Consider the following 17,244-nt stretch of genomic DNA (forward strand, 5'->3'; position numbering starts at 1 on the left):
ACTGTACATATAAGGGATGAGTGGCCCTCTCCCTACACATACACTGTACATATAAGGGGTGAGTGGCCCTCTCCCTACACATACACTGTACTGTACATATAAGGGGTGAGTGACCCTCTCTCTACCCATACATTGTACATATAAGGGGTGAGCGGCTCTCTCTCACTACACATACACTGTACATATAACGGGTGAGTGACCCTCTCCCTACACATAAGCCGTACATATACGGGGTGAGTGGCCCTCTCCCTACACATACACCGTACATATAAGGGGTGAGTGGCCCTCTCCCTACACATACACTGTACATATAAGGGGTGAGTGGCCCTCTCCCTACACATACACTGTACATATAAGGGGTGAGTGGCCCTCTCCCTACACATACACTGTACATATAAGGGGTGAGTGGCCCTCTCCCTACACATACACTGTACATATAAGGGGTGAGTGGCCCTCTCCCTACACATACACTGTACATATAAGGGGTGAGTGGCCCTCTCCCTACACATACACTGTACATATAAGGGGTGAGTGGCCCTCTCCCTACACATACACTGTACATATAAGGGGTGAGTGGCCCTCTCCCTACACATACACTGTACATATAAGGGGTGAGTGGCCCTCTCCCTACACATACACTGTACATATAAGGGGTGAGTGGCCCTCTCCCTACACATACACTGTACATATAAGGGGTGAGTGGCCCTCTCCCTACACATACACTGTACATATAAGGGGTGAGTGGCCCTCTCCCTACACATACACTGTACATATAAGGGGTGAGTGGCCCTCTCCCTACACATACACTGTACATATAAGGGGTGAGTGGCCCTCTCCCTACACATACACTGTACATATAAGGGGTGAGTGGCCCTCTCCCTACACATACACTGTACATATAAGGGGTGAGTGGCCCTCTCCCTACACATACACTGTACATATAAGGGGTGAGTGGCCCTCTCCCTACACATACACTGTACATATAAGGGGTGAGTGGCCCTCTCCCTACACATACACTGTACATATAAGGGGTGAGTGGCCCTCTCCCTACACATACACTGTACATATAAGGGGTGAGTGGCCCTCTCCCTACACATACACTGTACATATAAGGGGTGAGTGGCCCTCTCCCTACACATACACTGTACATATAAGGGGTGAGTGGCCCTCTCCCTACACATACACTGTACATATAAGGGGTGAGTGGCCCTCTCCCTACACATACACTGTACATATAAGGGGTGAGTGGCCCTCTCCCTACACATACACTGTACATATAAGGGGTGAGTGGCCCTCTCCCTACACATACACTGTACATATAAGGGGTGAGTGGCCCTCTCCCTACACATACACTGTACATATAAGGGGTGAGTGGCCCTCTCCCTACACATACACTGTACATATAAGGGGTGAGTGGCCCTCTCCCTACACATACACTGTACATATAAGGGGTGAGTGGCCCTCTCCCTACACATACACTGTACATATAAGGGGTGAGTGGCCCTCTCCCTACACATACACTGTACATATAAGGGGTGAGTGGCCCTCTCCCTACACATACACTGTACATATAAGGGGTGAGTGGCCCTCTCCCTACACATACACTGTACATATAAGGGGTGAGTGGCCCTCTCCCTACACATACACTGTACATATAAGGGGTGAGTGGCCCTCTCCCTACACATACACTGTACATATAAGGGGTGAGTGGCCCTCTCCCTACACATACACTGTACATATAAGGGGTGAGTGGCCCTCTCCCTACACATACACTGTACATATAAGGGGTGAGTGGCCCTCTCCCTACCCATACACTGTACATATAAGGGGTGAGTGGCCCTCTCCCTACCCATACACTGTACATATACGGGTTGAGTGGCCCTCTCCCTACACATACACTGTACATATAAGGGGTGAGTGGCCCTCTCCCTACCCATACATTGTACATATAAGGGGTGAGTGGCCCTCTCCCTACCCATACACTGTACATATACGGGGTGAGTGGCCCTCTCCCTACCCATACACTGTACATATACGGGTTGAGTGGCCCTCTCCCTACCCATACACTGTACATATAAGGGTTGAGTGGCCCTCTCCCTACCCATACACTGTACATATAAGGGGTGAGTGGCCCTCTCCCTCCCGTCACCACTCCCTGGCAACCACATCACTTCCTCATCCCCACAACTCCCTCGCAACCATATCAATTCCTCAACTTCACCACTCCCTTGGAACCATATCACATCCTAAACTTCACCACTCCCTTGGAACCATGTCACGTCCTAAACGTCACCACTCCCTCGCAACCATATCACGTCCTTAACGTCACCACTCACTAGCAACCATATCACGTCCTCAACTCCAACACTACCTAGTAACCATATTACGTCCTCAATTCCAACACTACCTAGCAACCATATCACATCCTCAACTCCAACACTACCTAGCAACCATATCACATCCTCAACTCCAGCACTACCTAGCAACCATATCACAACCTCAACTCCAACACTACCTAGCAACCATATCACGTCCTCAACTCCAACACTTCCTAGCAACCATATCACATCCTCAACTAAAACACTGCTTAGCAACCATATCACATCCTCGACACCAACACTACCAAGCAACCATATCACATCCTCAACTTCACCACTCCCTAGCAACCATATTATATTGTACGTTCTCAACTCCACCCATCCCTATCTATAACCTTACCATCCGTTCCACTTCCACATCCTTACAACACCTCAATTACTTTCAACAATGACCTCACTATCTGTCAAGCCCTCCCTATCTCTACCGGAACCTATCTCTACCGGAACTTTTCTCTAACTGAAGCTTTCTCTATCGGAAGCTGTCTTATCAGGAAGACTGTTTATAACGGGGCCTTTTTGAATTAGAGCCTGTCTCTAACGGAACTTTTTTCCATTGCAATCTACCGGAATGTGTTTCCATTGCAATCAGTTTCTACCGGAACCCGTTTCTACTTGAAAGTCTCTTTACCGTAAGTTGTCTCTATCGGATGATGTTTCTTACGAAACCTATCTCTACCTGAACCTGTCACTGCGGGAACCTGTTTCGTGAATTTATATGAGCATAGCATTAAGAGTAGTATAAGCACATGATAGAAGCAGGTTTGTGACGTGTTTATTAATACATACCGGTAAGTCCATTCCATATTGTTTGCATATTGGAATGAGATTTTATGAACCCAGTTAATTGTGTGGAAACTGTATTGCCAATGCACTTTAAAATGTCATTTATCATACATGTCATATTTGTTTTGTCAAAATTATAAACCACCCAATATAACGGATGAAGTCCCATGTATTATAAACTCATACTTACGATTCTACGGTAAACTACTTAATCAAGCGCACCCTTTTAAACACGAGCACATGACACTTACCCAGACATGTTCAAAGGGGATCTGCATTTTCGACTTAAAACAGGATTTTGTAAGCAGTGTTCGTTTGATATGTTTCCCAATATATTCGCTTATTTAATAATACTGGAGAAGTTTAGTGTTCACTCAGTGTGTAATTGGATTTCCACGTCGATTATTTTATAGTTTTCCCACAACATTGGTTACATTTCATTTGAAAAATACGCGGGCAGGATAAATTTGTGAATAATTTATGTCCTGTGAAATTAAACTTAATAAGAAATATACAGATAATATTGATAATAAAACTAGGTACATTGAAGCATGAATATGCCGACACTTCACTTAAACCTAATTTACTGACTAGAGACTTAAAGAAAAAGGTCAAAATGACTTTAACTGACCAATGACTTTACATATACCTGACTTTACCGACACCTGACTGTACGCAGACAAAACATTACAAAAACCTGACTTTACTGACACCTGACTGCGGGCAGACAAAACATTACAAAAACCTGACTTTACTGACACCTGACTTTAACGACACCTGACTGTGTGCAGACAAAACAGACTGCGGGCATGACTTTACTGACACCTGACTTTAATGACACTGACTTTAATGACACCTGACTGTGCGTAGACAAAACATTAAAAAAACTGACTTTACCGACACCTGACTGTGCGCTGATAAAACATTATAAAAACCTGACCTTACCGACACCTGACTGTGCGCAGACAAAACATTACAAATACAAGACTTTACTGACACCTGACTGCGGACAGACAAAACATTACAAAAACCTGACTTTACTGACACCTGACTGCGGGCAGACAAAACATTATAAAACCTGACTTTACTGACACCTGACTTTAATGACACCTGACTGTGCGTAAACAAAACATTACAAAAACCTGGCCTTACCGACACCTGACTGTGCGCAGACAAAACAGTACAAATACAAGACTTTACTGACACCTGACTGCAGACAGACAAAACATTACAAAAACCTGACTTTACTGACACCTGACTGCGGGCAGACAAAACATTATAAAACCTGACTTTACTGACACCTGACTGCGGGCAGTCAAAACATTACAAAAACCTGACTATACTGACCCCTGACTTTAATGACACTGACTTTAATGACACCTGACTGTGCGTAAACAAAACATTAAAAAAACTGACTTTACCGACACCTGACTGTGCGCTGATAAAACATTACAAAAACCTGACCTTACCGACACCTGACTGTGCGCAGACAAAACATTACAAATACCAGACTTTACTGACACCTGACTGCGGGCAGACAAAACATTACAAAAACCTGACTTTACTGACACCTGACTGCGGGCAGACAAAACATTACAAAAACCTGACTTTACTGACACCTGACTGCGGGCAGACAAAACATTATAAAACCTGACTTTACACTGAACTTAACCAACACCTGACGTTACTTATACCAGTTTTTCAAATGATTTTACATACATCTGACTTAACCAATACATGATTAACAGACAGATGACTTTACTGACACCTGACTTTAATGACACTGACTTTAATGACACCTGACAGTGCGTAGACAAAACATTAAAAAAACTGAGTTTACCGACACCTGACTGCGCTGATAAAACATTACAAAAACCTGACTATACTGACCCCTGACTTTAATGACACCTGACTGTGCGTAAACAAAACATTAAAAAAAATGACTTTACCGACACCTGACTGTGCGCAGACAAAACATGACAAATACCAGACTTTACTGATACCTGACTGCGGGCAGACAAAACATTATAAAACCTGACTTTACACTGAACTTAACCAACGCCTGACGTTACTTATCCCAGTTTTTCAAATGATTTTACATACATCTGACTTAACTAATACATGATTAACAGACAGATGACTTTACTGACACCTGACTTCACTGACACCTGACTGCGTGCAGACAAAACATTATAAAACCTGACTTTACACTGAACTTAACCAACCCCTGACGTTACTTATACCAGTTTTTCAAATGATTTTACATACATCTGACTTAACCAATACACCACCTGACTGACACCTGACTTCACTGACACCTGACTGCGTGCAGACAAAACATTATAAAACCTGACTTTACACTGAACTTAACCAACACCTTACGTTACTTATACCAGTTTTTCAAATGATTTTACATACATCTGACTTAACTAATACATGATTAACAGACAGATGACTTGACTGACACCTGACTTTAATGACACTGACTTTAATGACACCTGACAGTGCGTAGACAAAACATTAAAAAAACTGAGTTTACCGACACCTGACTTTAACGACACCTGACTGTGTGCAGACAAAACATTATAAAACCTGACTTTACACTGAACTTAACCAACGCCTGACGTTACTTATCCCAGTTTTTCAAATGATTTTACTGTGCGCTGATAAAACATTACAAAAACCTGACTTTACTGACATTTGGTTTTACCAACACCTGACTGTACTGACATTTGATTTTATCAACACCTGACTTTACTGACTTTACTGACACCTGACTACACAGACAACTGATTGTACAGACACCTGACTTAACCAATACACCACCTGACTGACACCTGACTTTAATGACACTGACTTTAATGACACCTGACAGTGCGTAGACAAAACATTAAAAAAACCGACTTTACCGACACCTGACTTTAACGACACCTGACTGTGTGCAGACAAAACATTACAAAAACCTGACTTTACTGACACCTGACTACACCGACACCTGATTGTACAGACATCTGACTTAGCCACTACATACCTTTACTGACACATTACTACGCCGACAACTGATATTACAGACATCTTACTTAACCAATACATGACTTGACTGACACCTGACTTTAATGACACTGACTTTAATGACACCTGACTGTGCGTAGACAAAACATTAAAAAAAATGACTTTACCGACTCCTGACTGTGCGCTGATAAAACATTACAAAAACGTGACCTTACCGACACCTGACTGCGCTGATAAAACATTACAAAAACGTGACCTTACCGACACCTGACTGTGCGAAGACTTAACGACACCTGACTGTGTGCAGACAAAACATTACAAATACCAGACTTTACTGATACCTGACTGCGGGCAGACAAAACGTTACAAAAACCTGACTTTACTGACATCTGACTTTACCAACACCTGACTGTACTGACATTTGATTTTATCAACACCTGACTTTACTGACCTTTGATTTTACCAACACCTGACTTTACTGACATCTGACTTTACCAACACCTGACTTTACTGACATTTGATTTTACCAACACCTGACTTTACTGACCTCAGATTTTACCAACCCCTGACTTTACAGACGCCTGACTTTACCGACACCTGATTTTACACAGACTTGACTTTACTGACCTCTGATTTTACACAGACCTGACTTTACTGACCTCAGATTTTACCAACACCTGACTTTACAGACACCTGACTTTACCNATTTGATTTTACCAACACCTGACTTTACTGACATTTGATTTTACCAACACCTGACTTTACTGACATTTGATTTTACCAACACCTGACTTTACAGACCTCTGATTTTACACAGACCTGACTTTACAGACACCTGACTTTACAGACACCTCTCTTCAATGACACATGACTTTACTGATACGTGACGTTTAACATCCGACATATTTTTTAAATCCTCGTCAAGATTTGTTTCTTTGTCTTTTATCCAATTTTTATTGGCACACATATCCGACCTAATGATTAAGACAGAGTTAAAGAAATATATTGTGATTGATGATAAACTATTTGCGCATGTTCATTATGGTAAAATACTTTAAATCAAAGTAGATTAAACCAATATGCATAGCCAATCACGATTTAACGATAAAGAGTGAAATCGAGGACCCTGATTAGTACAAACCTTTTCCCACCGCCGGCACCGCTCGTTAAACATGGTAGTCCTCAGGGCCATGTTCACGGCTGTGTTCACCTCATCCATGGACTTAAACTTCCACAACTTTTTCACCATTTTTATCGATATTTTATCCCGGTCAAATTCGATACTTCCTGGACTATCAACAGGATGAAACAATCTCGAGTAAAATCCGTACGATAAGATTATATCTAAGTACGCGTTCCGTACCACGAGTGTCTGTACCACACCTTCTCACAGAAAACAATCGGCAATAACAGTTTCAAACTCCTATCTTAACGGCTTCAGATGACACGTTAGATATTCACTGTTTTGGTAGTTTAGAACACTTAAGCTACCACCCCGGGCTATGACAGATATTCGTTGCTATTTCATATTTCCGTCTGTTTCATTTTCAAAGAACTCATGAAATTAATGTGTAAAAACAACATCCGCCTCCTGCCTCCCAAACTGACCATTTTGAAGACGTCCACTGAACACTCCACACGTGACCAATCCAATAAATCCGTGTTCACCACTTGAATTAAATTCCGGTAAAAAATATATTAAAAAATCAAGTCTGTATTTAGAAACATTATGTTTACATATGATTACCTATGAAGTTAATTGTAAATAAATGTAAAGCCTCTTCAGAAAGAAATAATACTTCTCTCTCGATCTGTCAATCTGATGAAGATCACAAAATTATCCAAAATACGTGTTTACGGGTGATAAATCAAGTCGAGTCGTTGTCGAAAGAGTCAACAGGACACAAGTACAGTGGATAAAGACGCATGATCCGAATGTCCGATTCAAACGCCGAAAAGTTGTCCTTCAAACCCGAAATAACGACAACCTGCCCCAACAGACAAGGTATGTATGTCGCTTTAAACTGGGAGCGTTATGACGGCCACTTACATTGTTAGCTTTACTAAGTGGTATATTTACGTGAAGTAAACCTGTATACATAAACCACTTTTGCTGGCTTTCAGTCAAATCAATGGGACCAATGGTCTCCATTTCGACATACCGATGCAAGTAGTTGCAAAAGTTTTATGTAGAAATGTGTACCGCTGTTGAAAGCACATACAAACATTTCATATGTTCAATGGCTTCGACGATATATATTAATTTCATTTCACGTCTACACAAAGCTAAATGTTTACTCGTATCAAAGCTATTGTAGCAGGCTCGATAGGAGCCAAGTGTTATCGGCGTTGTTCCGGCTTTCTACACTACTGCACTGCTCTTTCCCACTGCCGGGTTGTTTAACCGCCCGTCTTTAGATAAGATAGCAAGCAAACGTAATTTGATTTCTTAATTCCATTCATATTTTCTCCTCGTGTAAACGGCCATATATTTACATAAAATTGAACATGTGAAAACAAATTCCTGTCCATTTACAACTTTATATACAAATGTTACAAATACGCAACCATTTATGACGTATTTTAGATAAAAAAAAAAACATTTCAATTTCTTTTCTCGAATATATTATTAAATTATATAAAAAGGTTACAAAAAAACAAGCAAACAATTTCTAGATATTAGGAAAAAAATAAAAATACAACGGTTCTCGTTAAATAAATAACAAGTTGACAAATCTCTGAAAACTCCGATGCCTCTGTTTACAAGCGTCACGTGGACGAGAACGCTAAAGCCGATATTTAAGTTGAGGGGCCATTAATCGGCTTTAAATCCGACAACTATTACGAAAAGCCAACAAACCGTTTAAGTTGTCGTATTCGTAAAAAATACCAAGAGTTTAACAACACTTTAATGTCTGTTTCTATGCTCAGGGTGATTTTGTCTGGTATTGCGTGGGATTGAATGTAAATCTGTTCACGTACTTAACGATCTTCACTGGGCGGATTTCGGATTAAAAGATCTAGAAAAGTCAGAAGTCTATCGAGTCTTAGTTAGGTAATTCAAAATTTAATATATATATATCTTTATAATAGGAATACATTGGTTTTGTATGAAAGCCGTTTAGAGCCATTTAAATATCATAACACGTCGCCGGTAAACCGATATACACAGGAAAGGTGATGATAAGTTGTGCGATGACGATCACAGGGACCTGAGAATTTGTTACAGCTATATTTGGACCGAGTTCAATGTTTTCAGCGTAATTTTACACGTCTTAGTGATTTAGGTAAACATGCTTTTTCAGGTCTGTATAACCACACATTCACCTCAACCTCAAAAATCCAAAATAGATAATAGTCTTTAAGCTTATATTATGTCACAGGGACCTGAGAATTTGTTACAGCTATATTTGGACCTAAACTAAGGTGTTTAGTGTAATTTACACGTTTGGGGTGGCATTTTTACCGAAAATCGATCTAAATCCCGCAAACGTGTAAAATTACTCTAAACACCTTAAGATTAGATCCAAATATAGCTGTAACAAATTCTCAGGTCCCTGTGTATCATGTATGAAACCGTGATTGTTGATACATATAATTTCATATTCTTTATCCATGTACATGGGCCCTTGGATCTGTTGAATCGGAGGTAAATAGTTCAGGGTTAGTGTTTTTCATGTGTATTTTGTATTTATCTGTATATGTTTTTGTTTTTTGTTGCCCTGTATATAGCCCCCCACCCCCGCCCCTTTCTACATGTAGCTGATAGAAGACCCCGACTGATTGTGTTTTTTGTTGCCCTGTATATAGCCCCCCACCCCCGCCCCTTTCTACATGAAGCTGATAGAAGAACCCGACTGGTTTTGTTTTTTGTTGCCCTGTATATAGCCCCCCACCCCGCCCCTTTCTACATGTAGCTGATAGAAGAACTCGACTGGTTTTGTTTTTTGTTGCCCTGTATATAGCCCCCCCGCCCCCGCCCCTTTCTACATGTAGCTGATAGAAGACCCCGACAGATTTTGTTTTTTGTTGCCCTGTATAGCCACCCACCCCGCCCCTTTCTACATGTAGCTGATAGAAGACCCCGACTGATTGTGTTTTTTGTTGCCCTGTATATAGCCCCCCACCCCCCGCCCCTTTCTACATGTAGCTGATAGAAGAACCGGACTGATTGTGTTTTTTGTTGCCCTGTATATAGCCCCCCACCCCGCCCCTTTCTACATGTAGCTGATAGAAGAACCCGACTGATTTTGTTTTTTGTTGCCCTGTATATAGCCCCCCACCCCCGCCCCTTTCTACATGAAGCTGATAGAAGAACCCGACTGGTTTTGTTTTTTGTTGCCCTGTATATAGCCCCCCCGCCCCCGCCCCTTTCTACATGTAGCTGATAGAAGACCCCGACTGATTGTGTTTTTTGTTGCCCTGTATATAGCCCCCCACCCCCGCCCCTTTCTACATGAAGCTGATAGAAGAACCCGACTGGTTTTGTTTTTTGTTGCCCTGTATATAGTCCCCCACCCCGCCCCTTTCTACATGTAGCTGATAGAAGAACTCGACTGGTTTTGTTTTTTGTTGCCCTGTATATAGCCCCCCACCCCCCGCCCCTTTCTACATGTAGCTGATAGAAGAACCCGACTGGTTGTGGGCGTGGTTGTCAGATGCTAAGGTCGCCGTTGCTGAAAACAAAATCGTGCTTGGTGTCGCTTGTCCGGATGATAACTTAAAGACGAATGACCTAACGAACCTCAAACTTATAATTGTGTGTGGGTTGCCCTATCGACTGCGAATAAGAACAGTGACTTCAGACTCAGTACGACAGAGCTCAAGGTCACCGTCGCTAAAACGTGTTCTTGTTTTTTGAATGATAACTTAAAAACTAGTTATACAAAGTTCAAAATCGGTGTGTGGGTAGCTCTAGCTGATTTTGTCGTGGTACATCAAAGGTCGTGGTCACTTTTGGTACAATAGAATTTAGCTCAACGTCCACATAGAAATACTGTAAAACAGATTGTACAGATGTGTGCCCGAGTTGCCTGCCCTTCCCGAACACAAATCCAAGAAGGGTCGATAGCAGATCATGCACGTGACTTTTTGGGGTGGGGTATATATCCTGCCGCTAGCGGCTGTCTCCCTCTTGTCACAATCGGTAAAGGGGAAGCAACTCTTAATGAAGTTCCATTCAGTAAAGTGTTCTATACAAATATTATCGTAATTATCAGGCCAACATGCCTAATTTGATATAAAAACTACAGGCCATTGTGATCATGCCGGAATAACCTTTAGAAGATATATGTCACATGATATGTGACTATTTTGATGAAGGATTCTGAATTGTGAAATGTTGGGGGAAAGCGGAAAGAGCTCCTTCCTTACAGCTATAGATGTCGGGTCAGCCAGCACAAATTAGATGTCGGGTCAGCCGGCACACATTAGATGTCGGGTCAGCCGGCACACATTAGATGTCGGGTCAGCCAGCACACATTAGATGTCGGGTCAGCCAGCACACATTAGATGTCGGGTCGGCCAGCACACATTAGACGTCGGGTCAGCCAGCACACATTAGATGTCGGGTCAGCCAGCACACATTAGCAATACTGATTACTTATATTGTTCAGAGAGTTTGGTAAATAGTGTGTGAACTTAAACAATCTTATTTGAAATATCAATCGTAATTAACACGAAAGCGGTTAGAGAAACTAGCTGGTTATTAGTAAAACGCCTCTGTCTACCCAACTGTATAAATGGACACCGGCATAGCGAGGAGCAATCTTGCTAAATACAGATATGTTTTTCCCATGGAGTCCTATACATTCAAGACTTTAGCAATACGTAGTTTACCGACTGTTATCTCCCCCTTGTTTGATACCTTAAGTAAACAGGTGACTAACAGCAGAGTCATCTAGATCTATGGCTGCCAACATTCCCGATACTAGACCTACAGTCAACCTGCCTAGACCCGCGTAAACATGGCGGGCAGGGCGGAACAGGCTTTCACCGCAGACTTCACCAACACCCTGCGGAGGCCCGGGGGTGGGAGACGCCTGGACCTCCCCGCCCAGAGGTGTATGACGTGTGTATGTATATAGGTATATTATGTGTACCTGTTTGTATACGAGATCACGCTCGGGTGCTCCTGTACCTGACGGGACACTCCATAGCATTATCAGCTTCATGCATCCTCAACAGTAATATTGAAAATTACTTTATCATATCATTTCGAAACATATACATTCTCGTATGAAACTTTAGATGAAGAATAATTACTTTGTATATGATAAATCAAAATGAAACGAAAACACATTACCTTTCTGTAAAAAAAAAAAATGTTTTTCATCAACTCGATAATTCTGTACCACTTCCTGTAAATCTCATGAGTCTGCTATAAAATGCTCGTTTATTAAAAAGGTACGTATAGGCGGTCTCTATAGTACACAACAATCTAGACACTCACGTGTTGATTGTAATCTATTGAAACTAGTTTTTGTTTAAAATACCAGTATACCTGTTGACTAGTGCACATGAACCCAGACGCTGTCAGCGTTTTGTTGTTTATACCGGAGACAAAGTGATGTCGCCTTACATTGTGCTATACATGTATAAACAAGATACACATTGTATGGGGCTTTAAACAGTCTACGTTTGGTGCATATATCAGGAAAAAAATCTACGGTAGTATAGGCTGCTTCTGTAGATATACTGGTATATAAAGATCCTCTATCCAACCCCACCACTATCACCACCCTTATACACAACAACACCGACAGGGAAAATGACTCTATATAATACCTTTACATATTAAATTACAAAGTTTACAATGTTCATATGTTGCCACATCTTGTTATTGATGAATTTCAGATTTATAACTTTAAAAACATAGCGAAGATGATTTTTGCATTTTGATATGTTGACAGGATCGTGTGCTGAACGTGATCGTAGCTGTGTTTACAATCATAATTGTCATAGTAAGTATCAATAAAGTTGGCAGAGTTGTCTACCCCTGTTTTCCCACCCTTTTTTCTCTCTCATAGAAATCCATTTACAAAGCATGTAGAATGATAATTCTTTAAGCATTTACTAACTTAAAAACATAAATACAATACATATACACGCTGGGTACAGTTGTGTTTTCCACATATATCGTGGTCTATTTGGTATATATACTTTTACAGGAGTATTAGATGGTTTTACATTTATAGTAGATGATATTCTTCCATACTAAATGTCAAAGGTCCGCATTCAGTGGAATGTGGTCATTTTCGGGAAAGTTACCGCATTATGGATTTTTTCTTTTGATTATGTAGGTACAAATTATGTATATTTTACAATAATGTGTTCAATTAAGCTTTTTAAGTCTCCATAATTTAACAAAAAGGTACATTAATTAGTCTAGGTCGTATTCTAATAGGGAAAATAACTCCTCTCTGTCAATATTTGAAAATATATTGAAGGTGTGTTCAATTTTCTTTAAGAATACTTCAAATAAATAATCGAAAATGGTAATTCTCTCATACACATACAAGTATTTTTAATACGAAATAAACACAAACGTAATTTTAGTTGATCGATGTGGCTATGGGTATTACATACACTCTGTTGAATTTCCGTTGTTTGTTAGGAGACCCTGGTCAGCGCTTTCCTCTTACCAAGATGGCCCCCAGAGGGAAACAACATATTTTTCGCAGTGACAATAGTATGTCAATGTGCCTCGCACTTACTTCAGGTAAGTTCACGACACTTTCAGACGTAAAAGATTTTCTTTCGTGAATTTTCAACAACCTTGCTAATGCGACAACCTCTATTATGAGACCGCTTGTGTTAAGAGACCACTTTTTATTTTCCTCACGTAGTTATTTTATTGTGAACTAAATCTTTATTTAATCACCTGTGTAAAAAACTGATTTTGTTTTACTTTCCGAGGGGGGTTTCTTAATACAAGTTTGACTGTATGTTGGTGCAGACATCTAGCTTTTCCTGCGTTTTCACCAACTCTAAACAATAAAGTGCATGTACAATTGTATACAGAATTTATTTTCATTCAAGTTGGATATTTTAGTAACAGTATTAATTCACTCCTGGTGAAGTTTCACCGTCGGATGTCGTTCATAAACGATTGAAACGCGTATTCTTTTAAAACATGTAAAATTATGATGGTATGAACCCATTTGCTCACCATCATATTACATAATGTTCCGTATATATTTGTGAAACTCGCTGAAGTTCGTTTCATAAAAATCGTGTAATGAGATCTCAGTTAAGACTTTTTATAAATGAACTCTTGTACCACTTACAATAATAACAGGTGTTTGTTCTCTTTATATCAGATTCTCACTAATGAGGACAATCCGAAATATTAAATTTACGGATCAGTAAAGCAAACGAATTTGGAATAGTGAATTTTCGTATCATTTGCTTGGACATACGGTATCCGGAGGGGGTTTTCCCATATGTTATAGAATTCCGGAATATTTGGTTTACTTTCACACTCTAATCCTTATCTAACTAAAGACTTGATGTTATATTTTAGATATACTGGTACAGACAAGGAGAAATGGAGCCTAAATTTAGGCGGATCATACTCTACAACGCCGTCACCATCAGTTTACTGTGTGTATGTGGTAACTTATACATACACGGAGTTGGTGTGGGAAACACGTGCAATAAAGCTAGGAAAACTTAACCCCACAAAATGAATCTCAGAGGACAACGTCTCAAAGTTAGCAAAGCGTTGTCCTTCACATCGACGCCTCTTACATAATGAATCTCAGATGACAAAGTCCCAAAGCTAGCAAAGCATTGTCCTTCATATTGACGCCTCTTACATAATGAATCTCAGATGACAAAGTCCCAAAACTGGCAAAGCGTTGTCCTTCACATTGACGCCTCTTACATAATGAATCGCAGATGACAAAGTCCCAAAGCTGGCAAAGCGTTGTCCTTCACATTGAATCTCAGAGACAACGCTTCTTAGCTAGCAAAAGCTTAGCTCCATAGGATGTGTCAGAGACATCGCCTATTATCCGAAAAAGTTTCGTCCCAAAAGATGAATCTCAGAGACAACTGGAAGCTAGCAAAACTTTGTTCCACACAATTAATTTCGGGACAATGCCTCTTAACTTGCAAAGTTTTGTCCCAATTGACGAATCTACGTAGATATCGCTGCATTTTTTTGCCACCTATAATGTACGATCGGCATTCCATACATAACATTAAATGTCACAGCAGTGATATAAAAGGACACTGTGGCGTTGTATTGTAATAAGTCAGATGGAATGTCTCAACATTGTGTCATGTGACATATCGAGTATATAGCCACTATTGTGTCATGTGACATATCGAGTATATAGCCGCTATTGTGTCATGTGACATACCGAGTCTATAGTCGCTTTAATTGTCAATCATTACAGTAGCCGTTAGATCGTTATCAGAAAGAATGCATGTTGAATAATTTAGAAAAATATGTGAAGTATTAACAAAACACAATCACAAACAGTTTCAAATACCTGTATAGTAAGTTGTTATAGTGCCATGCTTATCGTTCTTTACTTGTAACATATGTCTCATAATAGAAACAAAAGATGACATCATGTTGTTTATCATGTATTTCGTTATGCTGTTTCTAGTGTATGTCGTACATAGTGCTGTTTCTAGTGTATGTCGTACATAGTGCTGTTTCTAGTGTATGTTGTACATAGTGCTGTTTCTAGTGTATGTCGTACATAGTGCTGCCTATATTTTGTCAGACACTATGTTGTCTATAATGTGCCATGTTATCTACGTTGCATGACGTAATATTTGTTGTATATTTTGTCATGTTGTCTCTACAACATATGACGTGTTTTCTGGATAGTTTATGACGTCACGTTGTCTCAGTAATGTATTACGGCGTGTTTTCTGTATAGAGTTTGACATCATAATATGACATCGTGTACGTTGTCGCCATAATGTATGACGTCATGTTGTCACTGTTATGTATTAACTAAGTAACGTTGTCTCTATGATGTATGTCATCGTGTTGATTCGGAATATGTGACGTCATCTTGTCACTTAAATGTATGACGTCGTGTTGTTGCTATAATGAAATGTTGTTTTCTATGAGATATATGACGTCACGTTGTCTCTAATTTATGACGTAATATTGTTTCAGAATTAATAATGATAGATGTTGTCTCTATATTATAACATAGTCTTGTCATTGTCTCTTTAACATAAAGTCATGTTGTCTTTATAACGTAACTTTAATGGTGTCGTCTCTAGAATGCATTCAGTGTTAAATGATAAATAGAATACCACACTCTTGTTATACTGTAATTAATTTCAGTAACATGATAAATAAAGCATACTCCTGTCTGACTAATTGAGCTAAAAAGTCAAGTGATGTTGATCTTGAAATGGTAGTCGGCCAAAGGACCGTGATATGTGAACATATTGTACTCAATTTTGTCTGTCAAATTGAATATCAAATTAACACTTGTGATACATATTATTTATATGAACAATAAATTTCGTACATGTGATTTGTTGTTGCAAATTATTATCCATGTCTTTGTGTTTTACTTTTCTTTTGTTCTCAGATCCCTGAGAGAGAACCTTGTTACCCGTTTATCATTTTTTTCTCTAATTAAACAATTCAATTCAATTTATTACCAAATGCACATTGCATATAGGAGTACAGAAATAAAAATATTGATAAATCCTTTTCAAATATCTTGTACAATGGCGGAGAACATATGTAATAGATTCAATTCCATACATAATAATTACAAACACATGAAATAGTCATAAGTTGGTGAAAACTTTAAGCTTTGCCTAACGTAACTTAGCAGACTCTTATGAAGCATAATTTAGTTGTTTATGAAATAATACAAATAAAGCCTTAAGCTAACCAAATTCCTAGGAAATAACAAAACTTCAAAGTCAATCATACAACCTCAACATGAAGGTAGAACGAGTACTATATATTATATAATGAACTGAGATTATAACTCATTGTGAAGTAAAAGACATCTCAATCGCATTATACAGTAACAAAACGTTTATAGCAAGACTTTGATACAGCTTATACATCATAATA

At 39.7% G+C, this 17,244-nt stretch overlaps 2 protein-coding genes across 4 annotated transcripts in view; one reads left to right on the plus strand and one right to left on the minus strand.

Annotated features, from left to right (window-relative positions):
• The window catches only part of LOC110443112, a 20,701-nt gene extending 13,263 nt beyond the window's left edge, over positions 1-7,438 (minus strand). For both annotated transcript variants that reach the window (XM_021487122.1, XM_021487115.1), the window contains exon 1: positions 7,315-7,438. In XM_021487122.1, the coding sequence (XP_021342797.1) occupies positions 7,315-7,422 (108 nt within the window). In that variant the 5' untranslated portion in view covers positions 7,423-7,438. The remainder of the gene's footprint in view (positions 1-7,314) is intronic.
• A 638-nt stretch (positions 7,439-8,076) lies between these two features.
• LOC110443127 (transmembrane protein 243-like) lies at positions 8,077-16,701 on the plus strand. Of its 2 annotated transcripts, none has more exons than XM_021487143.1 (4): positions 8,077-8,178; positions 13,085-13,135; positions 13,789-13,893; positions 14,698-16,701. In XM_021487143.1, exons 1-4 carry the CDS (start codon positions 8,100-8,102, stop codon positions 14,730-14,732), a joined length of 270 nt encoding a protein of 89 aa, XP_021342818.1. In that variant the 5' UTR covers positions 8,077-8,099; the 3' UTR covers positions 14,733-16,701. The 2 variants fall into 2 exon arrangements, with proteins under 2 accessions (XP_021342818.1, XP_021342809.1); XM_021487134.1 differs by lacking the exon at positions 8,077-8,178 and adding an exon at positions 12,046-12,247.
• The last annotated feature ends 543 nt before the right edge of the window (positions 16,702-17,244 follow it).

The sequence above is a fragment of the Mizuhopecten yessoensis genome, unplaced genomic scaffold (genome assembly GCF_002113885.1).
Source record: "Mizuhopecten yessoensis strain PY_sf001 unplaced genomic scaffold, ASM211388v2 scaffold1951, whole genome shotgun sequence".
Lineage (NCBI taxonomy): Eukaryota > Metazoa > Mollusca > Bivalvia > Pectinida > Pectinidae > Mizuhopecten > Mizuhopecten yessoensis.

Coding starts and splice junctions, on each gene's coding strand:
- LOC110443127 (XM_021487134.1), top strand. CDS start 12,140: ATGGCGGGCAGGGCGGAACAGGCTTTCACCGCAGACTTCACCAACACC. Junction 12,248..13,084: donor CCCAGAGGTGTATGACGTGT/GTATGTATATAG, acceptor ATATGTTGACAG/GATCGTGTGCTGAACGTGAT. Junction 13,136..13,788: donor TTACAATCATAATTGTCATA/GTAAGTATCAAT, acceptor GTTGTTTGTTAG/GAGACCCTGGTCAGCGCTTT.